The 16,797-nt window shown below is 37.5% G+C and overlaps 2 protein-coding genes across 2 annotated transcripts in view; both read right to left on the minus strand.

Annotated features, from left to right (window-relative positions):
• Positions 1-16,797, minus strand: part of LOC149152610 (uncharacterized) — a 250,013-nt gene that overhangs the window by 196,490 nt on the left and 36,726 nt on the right. The window lies entirely within an intron of this gene.
• LOC149152613 (uncharacterized) lies at positions 5,900-10,747 on the minus strand. The gene is made up of 2 exons (XM_089440717.1): positions 9,450-10,747; positions 5,900-6,336 (listed from the first exon to the last, which is right to left on the minus strand). The coding sequence occupies exons 1-2, from the start codon at positions 10,714-10,716 to the stop codon at positions 6,284-6,286; spliced, it is 1,320 nt and encodes a 439-aa protein (XP_089296843.1). The 5' UTR covers positions 10,717-10,747; the 3' UTR covers positions 5,900-6,283.

Raw genomic sequence — 16,797 nt, forward strand, 5'->3', positions numbered from 1 at the left:
CGCTCAACGCAAGTCAAACTGTCTGCAATTCTGAAATTTCGGTCTCTTCCACAGATCTGCAACTCTCGGCCTATTTGTACCCTTGTAATTCACACGTGTGAGCTGTTAGAAGATATCTTCCTTCTTCGCTTGACTAGGAGACTCAATCTTTTGACCTTGGCTAGCATGTACGCTGATATAGAGACATTCTTCTTGGCTTCTTCGCTGACTGAGAAAACCCTACTGCAGAACCCTTTATACATGTCACACGTGCAAGGAAAAGGTAACCAAAACACTGCCAAAATAGCTCGGATTCTCCTCCTTCTTCTTGCGCTGGATGAGAGGCTTTTATCTCTCCTTTTCGCACCTCCTAATGTGTTTCAGATACATAACCGAATTCAATGCCTAGGATGAAAGCTGAGCTACCTATAAATAGTAGTTTGCCCATCTAAATTAGCCGACATTACTTGGAGTCTAGGCCGACATGCCTTTTGGAGATAATCTAATTTTCATCTTGAGCCGACTTGAGGAAGATACTTTTTCTTAGTCTTGGAGGGCTTTCTTATTATAATGACTCATACAAAAATGTAACATGCCCAAGAAGGGTCCTTCATGCATGACATTGACACAAATTGACTTTTACGATTAGATGACAAAACCTAAAGACTCACAATGGGAGCCATTACTAAAAAATAAAATTCCTTGCTCATGAAACCCATGAGACAAGCATTACAATAATAATAATTTTATTTTTCTTCTTTTCATCAATTACATAAAATCACAATTACACGTCATTATGAAGACCGAACCTAGTTACACTTTTCAAAACTCCCTCTTAACCATGGAGGTATTCATAATGGCACTTGGTCATTCTCGATCTGAAGAATTCTCATAAGAAGAGTCGGATTGGTAACCCATCTGTTTAGCATCATATCAACCAACATTGTCACATAGCAAGGCCTTGACTAACAGCGCTATCTCTCCACGAGATCTGAGCACAATGTTGGCGAAACCAATGATGTATAGACACCCTCATCATTGTCTCTCTCAGAACATACCCCACCCGAGTTCTCAGGGTGTGTTCCACCAATACTATTCTTATCTTGGATTCCCAGTCCTCAAAGAATATCGGTCATCTACAACTACTCTTATCTTGGATGTCCTAACTCATCCTCAAAGAGCATCAGAGGCTAGATGTTTACCCAATCCTCCATTATGTCTTCCCCAGTGAAGACAAGAATGATATGTTTATCTCTCCCTCTTAATTAGGGAGGACATATCTATTCCAATAACAGAATGTACTCATTCCTCCGAAAGGAATATACCTAAGCTCCCTCTTGGCTTAGGAATTTTGCTTCTAAGTTTCTTCCAAGTAAGAAACTTGTTTCTAGGCTCCCTCTTAATTAGGGACCTTGTAACGAATAAAATATATAAATAATATAAATATAATGTAAATGATAATAATCATAATTAATTATTAGTTAAGTAGTAATTAGGTTGAAGAGGCATGTCTAATAAGACATGACTCTTCATGAAGAGACACTTGCTTGGTATATAAGCAAGCCTCTCGTTCTCATTGTAATTCATCATCATTCTTATTCATTTTATTTAATATAATATTTATATCCTTAATGGATAATTTGATATTCCAAGTCTTTTGGAGTAATTAATCTTAAGAAGGAACTTTGTTCGCTTCATTTGGTATCGGAGCCACGTTTGGCTGATCACCAGGCCTTTGGCTATCAACCTATCATCAACCTTGTTGCTGTCATAATTGAAGCGTTTTACTATATATTGGGAGATTCTCCATTTTTTAGGCCTTTGGCCATTAAAAAAAAAAAAATAACCAAAAAAAAATATAAGTAAATAAATTAAAAAAAAGAAGAACAAAATAAAAAGTAAAAAAAACAAAAAACAAAACGGATACAAAATCTCATAAAGTATATTTAAAGCTTTTTACGTGGAGAAGCCCATGGTTTTAAAAACAACCCATGGTAATTGCCCATGGTATTTTAAAAAGTTAAAGGAAAAAAAGAAAAACAAAAAAAAAGGAATATGTTTTACTTTTTACGTGGAGAACATTTTAACGGAGGTTTTAAAAACAACCCATGGTAATAGCCCATGGTATTTTAAAAGTTAAAGAAACAAGAATACAAAAGCTCTTATGTGAAAGGTAAATATTACTTTTTACAGGAGGTTTTAAAACAACCCATGGTAATAGCCCATGGTATTTTAAAAGTAAAAGATATTTTGATAACATTGGAGAAAAAAAAGTGTGATCTAAATAATTTTAATCGTTCAAATCTAAAGATTGTGACCGTACCAAGAGTCACGTCTCATCCAAATTTTCCGAGAAAAAAATATTATTATAATTATAAAAAAGGATACTATATAAGCCTTATATAGTTACATATAAAAGGAAAAGTGGGTCTCAAAAAAGTATATATAAATTTTATATAATTATAAAGTATATATAAATTTTATATAATTATAATTTTATAATATATATAAATTTTTATTATATAAAATTTTTATTAAAAGAGCGAACCAAAAAAAGAAGAAGAAGAGGAGAATATTTGAAAAATATATATAGGAGAAATAAGTGATATTTTATAATAAAAATAGCTCCAGTTGACATATTGTTTACGTAAAAACATCAAGGAAAAAATGGAGACTAGTAATGAAAGGTTTCCTGAAACCCGTAGTACATGTGTTCGCACACTATTTAACATCAAAGGATCACTCGCAGGAAGAGACATCATAATCTCTATCAGTCCTACTGAAAGAAGTAATTATGTTAGTCCTAAATGTGCTAATCAATTGGTGATTCCTGAATCAAATATAGTTGAAACAAATTTTTTTGGCAAACAATACGATATAAGCAATTTACACCTAAATATTGGAGATTATACTTTTACCTCACAATTCACCGTGCAAACCCTATCTTTTAACGATAGTGACATTGTTTTGGGATCACCATGGATGAAAACTCTAGGTTCCTTTATTATAAATACTAAGAAAAAGTTTTTAACATTTTCTTACAAGAAGAAGAAAATAACGCTCCAAGATGTTACACTGAAACCCAATTCAGTAACGCCAGAAGATATATTGGATATTTCAAAAGTAATTTCTCAAGAAGGTAAAAAAGTATTACAAAATATGCAAAATGAAATTGAAAAAATCACTATTGACAAAAAGGAAGAAGTTTCTCGACTTAAAAACCATAGTGAAAAATTGCTGACGCAAATTAAGATACTAAAGAAGGATAAGAAGTCATTAGAAAACCAAGTACAACAACTTATCAAGAAGGAAGCATCAAATGTAGGAATTCAAGTTGATGACAAAACAACACATACCGATTCAGTGAATGTCACAACTCAGGAAGAAGACAAGCAAGTTGAAGAAAAGACGCACGTGGATGTTGCAATTCAAACGATGAACATCCCCAATGAATGTTTCATAACAAACTCAACATCTTCGCCAGAAGAAAATATAAAAAATGTCACATGCCCAGTAAGGAAAAATCAAACAAAAAAGGTTCCATATCGGCATCCGAATCATGAGAACAGACGAATCAACCATGCTACATATTTGAACAAGTCAGAACCGAAACAACAAACTGATGTTCCAGATAATAGTGATGTAATCTCAATCCAGTCTTATGCTAACAAGTCGTCACAAAATTCCAGTGATCAGAATGCTATACAGAAGATTAATCTGGGATGGTCTGATCCCTTCTCGGTGCGACAATTTTGTTTGTCACTAAGAAGATCATATCAACTTGTATCGACGAGGATGACTATTCCAAAACAGAAAGACTTTCAAAGCCGAAAAAGAGATCAAGCTTTTTTTTCATCGACAAGCTTTGAGGACAAAGCTCTTTGAGGAAGGAGGCAATGTAACGAATAAAATATATAAATAATATAAATATAATGTAAATGATAATAATCATAATTAATTATTAGTTAAGTAGTAATTAGGTTGAAGAGGCATGTCTAATAAGACATGACTCTTCATGAAGAGACACTTGCTTGGTATATAAGCAAGCCTCTCGTTCTCATTGTAATTCATCATCATTCTTATTCATTTTATTTAATATAATATTTATATCCTTAATGGATAATTTGATATTCCAAGTCTTTTGGAGTAATTAATCTTAAAAAGGAACTTTGTTCGCTTTAGACCTACACGTGCGGTCATCTCACCATGTTCAGACAGTCCATTCATCTTTACTGGTTAATGAAGTGCATAGTGGCCAAAGCAATGGATGCAACCACCAACACAACTGTAGTACCCTAATCCCGAATTTACAGTAACCAGATAGACACGCATATGAAATTTGAAAACAGTAATGCATAAAATTGAAATTTGCACCTACCTGAGCTGCTTGTTGACTTCCGATTCCGCTGCTGAACTGGTAATCCTTAATTGCTGACTGATTTGATTCAATTTAGGGATGGCCAATACCACCCTACCAGACAGAGCAACCTGGTTGCTCAATCCAGAGAAGCTCTCCACAGAGGCTCTCTGTCCCTCCGTGCCCAGAACTCAGATCACTCAAGACTCTTCCACTGCAAGGTTACTTCTCCTGGTATTCTCCTGCTGAATCCATAATTCGCTGGTTTTTTCACCCCCCCCTTCAGGTTCAGACCCTGCTATTTAATCCCTCACCTGGCGGTGGCCGCCCTCCCACTTGCAGCCACCGCCTCCCATACATTGATGGCTCCCGATATTTCATATTGTCCTTGGCGCTCAGCAATAACTATCTATCCGGTCTCACTGACTTTATTAATGGCAGGGATACGCATAGATTTTTAGGGCAGCTGATATTTACATTACAATATTTCCCATACGTGTAAGTGTTATAATTGATACCTTATAACTTACATTTAAAATGTTATAAAGTTGTAATGATATAGTGTAGAACGTTTGTTTTATAATTGCTATAAGGTTTTAGGATATATATATTATATCATTTAAATAATATATGATATCAAGTTAAGTATTATGTCTTATAACATATAAATTATATATGATATAAAGTTAATTAATATATCATAACATTTAATTTATATATGGTATAAGTTAATTAATATATTTTATAAATTCATATTTATAAGGTCTAACCATATACTTTATAAAATTTAATACATGGATATATATTTATAAAGTTTTAAGGTCTGAAATTTTATTAATGGGTTGTTACATACATTCCCCCTTCTGAAAACTTCGTCCCGAAGTTAGAGCTTTTAGGTTCAAGGATTTAATGGACACGACCCTTCTATCCAGGTCCCCAAGCTATTCAAACTCATCCTATCCTTCCTAATCTCTTCTGCTCCCATCCTATCCGACCTCTACTAGAGTATGCCATGGCGTCAATCTTACTGACCTAACCATTCATAACACGAAGGTAACAGCGTCGGCTATACCGACCTGATTCCCAGTAGGCATCCGGCAGTCATCATCACACGTCTAGGGGAGCGTGACTCGCACAGTCCTCCCATGACTCCAGGATTCGAAGGATAAACGGTGGGTAACACCTCCACCCCTCCAGTAAAATCAGGGCTACCACCCTATCATAGAATCACTTTGAGCTTTAACTGATCTGAGTTCTGTCATCACGTGGTCATCTCGAAAATTGGATCAATTATCTGCAATCATAGTTTATCTGCAATCTTACACTTACCCGGCATTTGTAAGATGTGCATCAGCATATTCGAAATAACTTATGTATTATCTACATATAACAGAATTTTGTTCATTTTCTCATGCATGTATTCTAACTTTTCTATAGGGTGTATTCACTTCCTGTCTTTTATTTCAGTTGCTCGTTTTGACATGCATAAAATAAAATAGATTTATATTGTTCAATTTCTACCAGAAGTAAATTCATTTGACAGTCTTAATCTTTACTTCAACATTTATAATTGAGTAATATAATCACATATATTGTTTTGGTATCCATGTACCAGTAGGAATTAAACACATATTATTTTGGTATCCACGTACCAGCAGGAATTTTAAACATATATTATTTTGGTATCCACGTACCAGCAGGAATTTTAAACATATATTATGCCGCAAAGTTTCATGTTTATCACTAATCATTCAAATGTTTTTGGTTCTCTGACAGAGGTGAAGTAAATATATATACTAAACATAGTGTAAAGTTCTTCAAAATGGACATAAACTAGGGTATCTCTGACATATGTCCTCTGTATCCTCCCAAGTCGCTGATCCAGGACTATACTTGTCCCACTGGACCTTAACTTGGTCCACCAGGCGGTTCCTCAGCTGTCGAACTCTACGTTCCAGTATACGTAACGGTTCGACCGTTATGACTCCCTCGTCCGATACCTGCAATTCTTTCCACTGGATGTTATGAGATAGATCAGCTACATAATGCCTTAATACAGAAACATGAAATACATTATGAATTCTATGCAGGTGAGATGGCAGGGCAAGACGATAGGCCACAGGTCCAACTCTTTCCACGACTTTAAACGGTCCTATAAATCGGGATGACAGCTTTGTCCCTTTTCCGAATCGAATAGTACTTTTATTTGGCTTGATGCGGACGAAGACCTGGTCCCCTACTTCATACCTCCTATCAGACCGGTGAGCATCAGCATAACTCTTTTGTCTATCCTGTGCTTCCTTTAATCGCTCTCTAATCTGCCTGACCTGCGCTTCCATTTCATGGATTAATTCTGGTCCTATTATTACTCGATCTTCTAACCTGTCCCAACTTAACGGTGTTCTGCACGGTCTGCCATATAAAGCTTCAAATGGAGGCATCCCAATTGAACTGTGGTAACTGTTGTTGTAAGCGAATTCAACCAAGGGTAAATACTTTTCCCAATGGGATTGCTGATCCATTACATACATCCGCAACATGTCTTCAAGTACTTGATTTACTCTTTCAGTCTGCCCATCAGTTTCAGGATGGTAAGCCGTGCTTAAATTTAGCTGAGTACCTAAGGCTGTCTGCATGCACGTCCAGAATCTGGAAGTGAATCGCGAATCTCTATCGGATATAATCTTTTTAGGTACTCCATGATATCTGATAATTTCGTTTATGAATACTCGTGCCACGTCAGCAACATCATAAGTATCTTTTACCGGAATAAAATGGGCGCTTTTTGTTAATTTATCGACCACTACCAGAATGGCATTGTGTCTTTGAGAAGTAAGAGGTAGTCCAGTGATAAAATCCATAGAGATGGTCTCCCATTTAGACATAGGAATGTCGTGGGGCTGTAAGAGACCCGCTGGGTGACAATGATCTGCCTTTACCTGCTGACATTCCAAACATTTTGCAACAAATTGAGTGATATCCCGCTTCATGCCTGCCCAAAAGAAGAGTTTCTTGGTATCCGCATACATTTTCCCTACTCCAGGATGAGCACAATATACGGCTTTGTGAGCTTCCCTGAGGATGGTATCTCGAAGATCTTTATCATCAGGAATGTACATCCTTCCGCGGAATCGCAAGATCCCATCGCTTTCTAATTCATAACCCTCGAACTTAGATTCTTTTGCCTTAATCCCCTCAAGACTTGCCCTCACTTTTAAATACCAGCTGTCTTTTATAAGACGATCCAGCACTCGTTGTCTTAAGTCCACTTTAATGGGTATGAGAGAAAATATCCGGGGTCTCCTGCTTAAGGCATCGGCTACCACATTTTCCTTTCCCTTAATATATGATATTCCGAAGTCATACTCACTTAGGAATTCACTCCATCGCCTTTGCCTGGCATTTAAGTCTCTTTGGGTGAACAAATATTGTAGACTTTGATGGTCGCTTTTAAGTGTAAACTTTCGTCCCACCAGATAGTGTCTCCAGATTTTTAAAGCTAGCATTACAGCGGCCAATTCTAAATCGTGAGTAGCATAGAGTTCTTCATGAGGTTTTAGCTTTCTGGAAGCATAAGCTATCACTCCCTTATCCTGCATCAATACTGCACCCAGCCCTTGCTTGGATGCATCAGTACATACTGTAAAGTCTTTGCCCATATCAGGGACCCTTAGGATTGGTGCGCTGGTGAGTAGTCTTTTGAGTTCAGAGAATGCATTATTACATTCCTCGGTCCACTCATACTTAACACCTTTACGCTGGAGGGTTGTGATTGGCTTCGCGATTTTGGAGAACCCTTCCACAAATCTCCGGTAATAACCTGCTAAGCCCATAAAGCTTCATATCTCATGTGCATTTTTCGGTATTGGCCAGTCCATGATCGCTTTTACCTTCTCCGGATCTACTGAAATCCCTTCACCTGATATGATGTGACCCAAATAATGAATCTTTTCCTGAAAGAAGGAACACTTGGACAGTTTTCCATATAACTGACGTTCTCTAAGGCAGGACAATACTAACCGCAAATGCTCCTTATGCTCTTCTTCATTCTTGGAATAGATGAGAATATCATCTAAAAAGACTTGTACAAACTTATCAAGATACTGACGGAAAACACTGTTCATAAGATTCATGAATACGGCTGGCGCATTTGTTAACCCAAATGGTACCACAGTAAATTCATAGTGCCCAAAACGTGTCCGGAATGCTGTCTTAGAAATATCATTTTCAGAAATCCTTAGCTGATGATACCCTGATCGAAGATCAATTTTTGAAAAGACAGAAGCTCCTTTCATTTGATCGAAAAGATCATCGATTCGCGGCATAGGGTATTGATTCTTTACTGTAGCACGATTCAAGTCCCGATAGTCTATGCATAATCTTAAGGATCCATCTTTCTTCTTCACAAAAATTACAGGAGCGCCCCAAGGTGAGGTACTGGGCCGAATAAGCCCTATATCGAGTAGTTCCTTCAACTGGATTTGCAACACCTGAAGTTCTGGAGCTGTCATTCTATAAGGCGTTTTAGAAATCGGCTGGGTACCTGGCTTTAATTCAATAGTGAGATCTAATTCTCTTACCGGGGGTAATCCAGGTAGTTCTTTTGGAAATACATCCGGGAACTCAGCTAGCACCGGATATTGTTCTAAGGATGGTCCCTTTTCCTGGCTTACTTCGTGAATTGCATAAGCCTGACAACCCTTTCTTAAACAACGCTTCACCTGCATTGCCGAAATGTAGCGCAAAGAAATTTCTCTCTTGATTCCTTGAATTTGGATTACTTCTCCCTCATCATTCAAGCCCAAAATCCTTTTCCCATAACAATCTACCCACGCTTGGTGAGCTTCCAGCCAATCCATACCTATGATAAGATCATACGTCCCTAGGGCTGTGACATAGACCTTTAGTTTAGTCGAACAGACCCCTAGGTCAATTTTGCATTGATCCACACTCAAGCCTACGGTTTGGAGTTCTCCTGAGGCCATTTCCACTTGGTGGAAATCAGTTTGTCTACGAGCTGCCAGCCCACATTTGTTTAATGCATATGACGAAATGAAACTATCTGTGGCACCAGTATCAAATAAGATTTTGAGTTTTACACCATTGATCATACCTGAAGATTCCACTACAGTGGATTGATGGGCTGCTTGGTCGTGGTTGACTACTGCATGAATTCTATGATTACTTCGGTTGCCTGATACTGGCTCCTTCCCAGTCCTTTGCCATATATCTGATGACGCTTCTGGGCAGTTACGCTGGAAATGCGGCCCCCCGCACCCCCAACAATTGAGTTGCGCTGATCCTCTTGAGTCAAGGTGTGAATTTCTAGGGAACGAGCCGCGTCCTCCCCTGTTGATTCCTCCCGCGCTCCTTCCTCTGCCGGAAGTCCCTCGCGATGCCCAAGGTCTGGTGTTGGACGATTTTGCGGCTATAGTGTTTACTGCCATGGGAACTCTTGTCCCCACACTTGGGGTAAACCTGCTGCCGTAAGGTGGCCTCGAGCTACCTCCTCGGAAAAAGTTCCGGGGAGCCTTCCCTGGAAGTCCTGATTGTAAAGGACCTGCTGGCCCTATATCCCTTTTGATTCCAAGGTGTTCTTCTGCATAACGGCTACATTCGACTGCCTCGGCTACCGATGATGGTTTCCACATACTTACCAAGGCTCTGATGCGAGGGTTTAACCCAAATATGAAGCGTTCAGCTTGCCGTTCATCAGAGTCTAAGTAGGGAATGTATTTTACCAGCTCCATAAACCTTATTTCGTACTCTTCCACCGTTTTACTTCCCTGAATTAGTGTATGAAAGGCTCTGGCTTGCTGCTGTTGAAAATATGGAGGTAAATACTTCGCGCGGAACCTTTCCTCAAACAGATCCCAAGGAACGTTGTCTGATGTAAGGTGTAGCTGCTTTTCCAGGTTTCCCCACCAAATCAGGGCACTTTCCTTTAGTTGAAACACGGCAATTTTTGTTTTTGCTGAAGGTGAATATTCTCTTAACCTAAAGCACCGGTTCATCCCTTCCAGCCATGCCTCAGCGCGTTCACCAGCTCGACCTCCCGAAAATTCTGGGAGTCTAATTTTCTGAAGCTCTCTAGAGATGTCTTCTCTCGATCCTCTGGGCTCCAAATTATGTGGTTCCGCTGAACTGGTGGCTACACGCTGAAATTCCTCTTTGTTTTTAGCCTTAGCTGATTCCTTTAATGTCTCCAATAAGGCCTCCAAAGAGTTCATTATCACAGCCAACTCTGGCGCTGGAGCGTTTGATGTTGACGGTTGCCTTGGTGGTGACGAGGGTGAGGGGGATGGCGATGGCGACGGTGGCGGCATTAATGGTGATGATGCTGCCTGGTCACGTCGTCGTCGCTCATACGTCTTTACCATAGTAATGGTCCCTGAGCACAAATGAAATGTATATATATATAAAAAAAAATTAAGGCGAATAATCGAATTTTAACACACTAATTTCTTTGCAGCTTCACATTTAAAAACGGGTATAGTTTTGCTATTTTTACCCGCTAGGCGGATCTTACTGGTACCGAGGTCAAGGAGGGTGGTCACGCGACCTCCTTGTCCTAATGCAGGGTTTTCTAAAAATGAATAATGCAGAAGTGTATGGTTATTAGCTCCTAAGGTAAGACATCTAAAGTTTATTTACCAAATAACATCCATGATTGAAAAATGTTAAATGTCTCGTTACAATGTACGTTGGTAACATACCTGCCATACCTCAATCTAGCTATTACATTTAAGGAAGGTCATACATATTTATATTCTGAATATATTACTTGGATATGGATTAAATCTATAAAAATGAAGGGTTGAAACAAAATCTTCATGTGATAAATGTGTCAAATACATGGTCAAATGAAGTTGAGGATTATCAAGATATGCTTTTGAAGTATGCAAGTTTATTTGGAAAGAGCATTCACTAGACCTAGATCAGAAGGTTGCGCTACCATTGCGCCACGGATCCCTGCCTCTAAACAGAAATGACTTCTTGATCAATTCTGCTCACTGTTCAGAAGAGAAGATCCTCTAAAAACACAATTTGAATGATGAACTTTTGAGATCTTTCAGCTGAATGAAATCAGTCAACTGGAGCCCTTATCAAAAGATAAAAAAGGCTAGAACGATGCTAAAATTCTGGTGAATTATATGTGATAATTTATTTTTTATTATTATTATTATTTTTATTTTTTTTTTTAACATTACTTTATTATATTTTTTTATTCCTCCATTATGCTCTTTATATATATATATATATATATATATATATATATATATATATATATATATATATATAATGCGTTACTCATTTCTACTTTATTATATATAGATTTTATCTATTGCAATTTTAGATAACACATTCAAGATCCAAGCGACGTAGAGACCCACAAGCGGAACTACAGGCACTATGCGTCAATTCGCAAGACAATTTCCCAGTAATTAATGTAAATATATAAGTAGAAATTTTAAAGGACATTTTTGTTTTCCACGTCTGCCAATGCCACATGGGCATCCAGAACCAGAAAATTGAGTTCTTCTTTATGCCGTCATAGAGTGATATAAAAGTGATTTTATTTCAATCGTTGCTAGGTATATATATATATATATATATATATATATATATATTGTATTTAACTCTTACGGTGTTATTTAAAGTGTCAACATAACAGATCCAGCTCATTACTAACGCAACGTGTTTACCATTAAACCACAAGAACGGGACTTAGCTTATTTGTGATCTCGTGTTTAATAATATTAATGCTATGTTTGATGTCACGGGTTCGATTAGTAACACGGGGATATGACTAAAGAATTGAAAAGCGGTACTTTATAGTACCCACCCATTTATTTATTTATTTGTTTATTTTATGTTTATAAATCAAACAACCGTAAACCCTTTTTTGTATACAACCCATGGCTTCTGAAACGCTGGACAAATATATTTTAAATGAATTTAAATATTTATGATTATGTTTTAAGGGCTCCAGTTCGAATATATAGTTTATAATATACATTAGCGATATAATTTATTGCCATCCGTCAACAGAGATTTATTCCATGGCCACGGGTTAGATAGAAAAGGGAGATCTACGTGCCTCGCGGCTTTCCTCCCATCGGTTGATACCGTCTGGCCCTTACATGTCATCCAATCCGTGTGAATTTGATATATTTCTGAGATAGCTGCGATCCTGAAACCTATTTTGAACGCAGGCTTGGAGAGTCGAATTTCTCGAAATTCATAGGAATATTTGGTGCATATACGTCTTTCTTTCGTGGGCAGCATGTGCTTATGCTCTGTTGAAAAAAAAAGATTTGCTGAAGTCAAGTTTTTCTGCAATTGTTTTAGATTATAAATTTTAACCTCACATATTTCTCATTGATAAAATTGTTATTTTGTTACTGTAAAGAAACTATTATTATTCATATTTAAATAGATGTTAAATAAGTTGCGTAGATTCGGGTCAACATTTGTTGACGATACTCAAATTTGTCTTATTTAGGATGCAGAATGCGTTGATATATTATGTTTTCTAGGAACAGGGGTTGTTTCCTAAGAAATGGATTCAAGTTCGGGCTCCATTCCACGATGCTATCAGCTGCATGGTTCAAGAGGATATCGCTTCGCCCTGGACAGGATCATACTTAACGGTGCAGAGAGTCATGATTGTGATGGCCTCACAGCTGATACGATAATGATATGAATGGGTTCTCTCATCCAGCTAATTTACATTTAACATCTTTCCCTTTTATTTTATATAATACTGAAGCTTCCTTATTTTGATAATTGCATTCTAGATTGATGCCTACTCTACCAATCTATTCTACTGTCAGGCTGGTTTAAAGGTAACTGAGACAGAGCGCTCAAATTTCAATGACCATTTATAGATCATCTTCAGACAAGGAAAATGAGCAAATTTCCAATATGGAGCTAATCTAGCTGCAACGTAAATTTACTCGGTGGGTGTTTATGCAAAGTTACAGCGTTAATTACTCCTAGGGCCTGTAAGGTCTCCAGGGTTCGAAACTGGGCTCTGATACCATGTGTAGTACCCTAATCCCGAATTTACAGTAACCAGATAGACACGCATATGAAATTTGAAAACAGTAATGCATAAAATTGAAATTTGCACCTACCTGAGCTGCTTGCTGACTTCCGATTCCGCTGCTGAACTGGTAATCCTTAATTGCTGACTGATTTGATTCAATTTAGGGATGGCCAATACCACCCTACCAGACAGAGCAACCTGGTTGCTCAATCCAGAGAAGCTTTCCACAGAGGCTCTCTGTCCCTCCGTGCCCAGAACTCAGATCACTCAAGACTCTTCCACTGCAAGGTTACTTCTCCTGGTATTCTCCTGCTGAATCCATAATTCGCTGGTTTTTTCACCCCCCCTTCAGGTTCAGACCCTGCTATTTAATCCCTCACCTGGCGGTGGCCGCCCTCCCACTTGCAGCCACCGCCTCCCATACATTGATGGCTCCCGATATTTCATATTGTCCTTGGCGCTCAGCAATAACTATCTATCCGGTCTCACTGACTTTATTAATGGCAGGGATACGCATAGATTTTTAGGGCAGCTGATATTTACATTACAATATTTCCCATACGTGTAAGTGTTATAATTGATACCTTATAACTTACATTTAAAATGTTATAAAGTTGTAATGATATAGTGTAGAACGTTTGTTTTATAATTGCTATAAGGTTTTAGGATATATATATTATATCATTTAAATAATATATGATATCAAGTTAAGTATTATGTCTTATAACATATAAATTATATATGATATAAAGTTAATTAATATATCATAACATTTAATTTATATATGGTATAAGTTAATTAATATATTTTATAAATTCATATTTATAAGGTCTAACCATATACTTTATAAAATTTAATACATGGATATATATTTATAAAGTTTTAAGGTCTGAAATTTTATTAATGGGTTGTTACAACAACGGAGCACAATGAGGCCGAGTCGGGCCTACAAGACATTCAAAATGAGCTCTATCTTATCCAACATCAGTTGCAAAATCAAAACCCCAGTCTGGGCAGCATCAAGCAGCATATCCCATGTCTGTCGCAATCCAAATTACCAGGATCAAGTGCTAAAGATCCTGCTCCGGTGGAACCGTCAGATGATTAATAGGTCGAAGCTATGACTGTTAATTTTGGCTTAATTTTGGTTGTTTATGTCGGGTAGCATTTATGTTTTCAGTATGATGTTTATTAGTTGGTTTCAAGACTATCAGCCTTACAAGGCTTGGCTAAAAAGACTCAAACTATTTATGTTTTCGATGGCTTATAATGTGATTCTGTGGCCAATAGATTTGGTTTCCCACTAGACAGGTTGAGGCCACTGAACGACACATATATTTGTAACTTGCCTGTTTATAGATGAATGAATGAAAGGTACTGCTAAGCTTACAAACAAAAAAATTACCTTTGTGATGGTCTTTCATCATGACAACTTCTAGTTTGCATCAACATCTTGCATACATATCAACACATCTCCCAAAGATATATATTGTCAAGGGTCTCTTTCTTTTTCAGACTTCATCAGAGTCTACATATCTTTCTTGGAGATATCCTAGTCAGATCTCTTGGTTTCTCGGATGTTGATTGCTTTTACCATGGTTGCATATTCCACGATCTCTTCCTTCCTTTCTTTTACACATTTCATTCCCATGAACTTCTAATCAGGGTTCCTCCAATTAACGTCAACCACCTCATATTACATATGAGGGCATATTATGTTTATTTCATCTAGTGAATGTGTGACTCATGCATTCTTGCATCCCTTCGAAGGAGGAGATTCTTCCTTTTGATTATGCTCTCAAGATAGAGCATTGATCCATGTTACCTGCAACCATATGACATGACTCTACAATATCAAATGTAAGCATACATACCTCATTTTTCTTTATGTCATCCAGACTTTCTTTAGCAACTTCCTTGATTGAAAGAACTTCAATCCCTTGATCTGCTTCATCTCTTATGTCATCATACCATCATCCCATGAATTCCCCAAGTTGGATTTCTTTGATGAAACACTTGCTTTCTCTCTTGATCGGTGAACCTTTCGATGAAGATTCCATCAAAGAATCTTGAGGATCTAGAGTATCCCCATCTAGCAGATGTTTCCTTTTGACTGATGTATGATGAGCATTGACCTAGATGACCTTTTTCCTTTCCATAAGTGCCACTTATGTAAAGAGGTTCCCAAGAGCTATATCCTTCCATAATTGACTGCCATAGATTTCAATTTCAACTATCTTTCACGCTCCTCTATAATGATGTTACGAGCTCTTGCTTTCAATGCTTCTATGATGCCATGATGCATCCCATCATTTTTCTTAGTGAATCATCATAGCCATATCTTACAACAAAAGACTTAGGAATTTGAAAAGAACTTAAGTGAGGAAGACTATCCTAGTCATCGTAGAGATTTCTTACTTCCTCATTCTTCGACTTCTTCTTTTCAGCTTCCTCCACTTCTTCGGTGATATGGGCTTCTTCTCTACCTCTTTTGTTATTGTCCCTTTTGATGTTAGGACAATCTCATTTGTACTGCCCATATTCTTGACACCCATAGCACTAAATCTTGGTCACATTGCTTTTCTTTTTTCGAGAACCATAGTTCCCAAATTTTCCCTTTCTTCTTGTCATTGAAGCATAAGCTTGATTATGCTCACCTACTCCCACATCAAATTTGGCCTTTAGTCTAGATTCTTCAATCTTACATAGTGACCATAGATCCTGGAATGGAGTAGCTTCTTTCATCCCATAAATACTTGAAGTAAAGTTATCCAACTCCTCTGGTAGTGCATTTAGTACAAATATAGTCATTTCTCTATCAGACATGACTTCTCCCAAATCTTGTATTTGATCCCGGATTTCAGATATCCTCATAAAGTATGAGTCTATTCCATCTTCCCTTGACATCTTCAGCTTGTAGAGTTCTTACCTCAATGAGATGACTTCTCCAGCAGTGCTTACAGAATACAACTCTACCAGTTTGTCATAGATTTCTTTGGACGTTTCAAGTTTGGATACATATGGGATGAGGGGATCCTTGATGGATTCTATGAGAATCCTTTGAGCCCTAACTTCACCTTTCATATACTTACTTGATAGGATGCTCCTTCTCCTTGTTGCTTCCTTGATGTTGATGATGATATAGAGAATAGAAAACTTCTCCTTGATGAAGATAGTTTTCTTCAATAATGATCCTTGATCTCACAGAGAGGGAGATCCCTTAGGATCCTTTGATGGTGAAGTCTTGTTGATGAAGATCAATGATGACTTCTTGATGATGTCTTCAATGGTAGGAATCTTGTTTCAACGAGAGAGAGATCGCCTTAGAGTCTTGATGACAACGCCTTTTGATCTAGCTTCCTTTGGATGAATAGTCTTCAAAACACTTCAACTTCAAAGTGATTGAGAG

Source organism: Pinus tabuliformis, chromosome 9, assembly GCF_031772625.1.
Source record: "Pinus tabuliformis cultivar Carrire ecotype Pingquan chromosome 9, CPIR1, whole genome shotgun sequence".
Classification (NCBI taxonomy): domain Eukaryota; kingdom Viridiplantae; phylum Streptophyta; class Pinopsida; order Pinales; family Pinaceae; genus Pinus; species Pinus tabuliformis.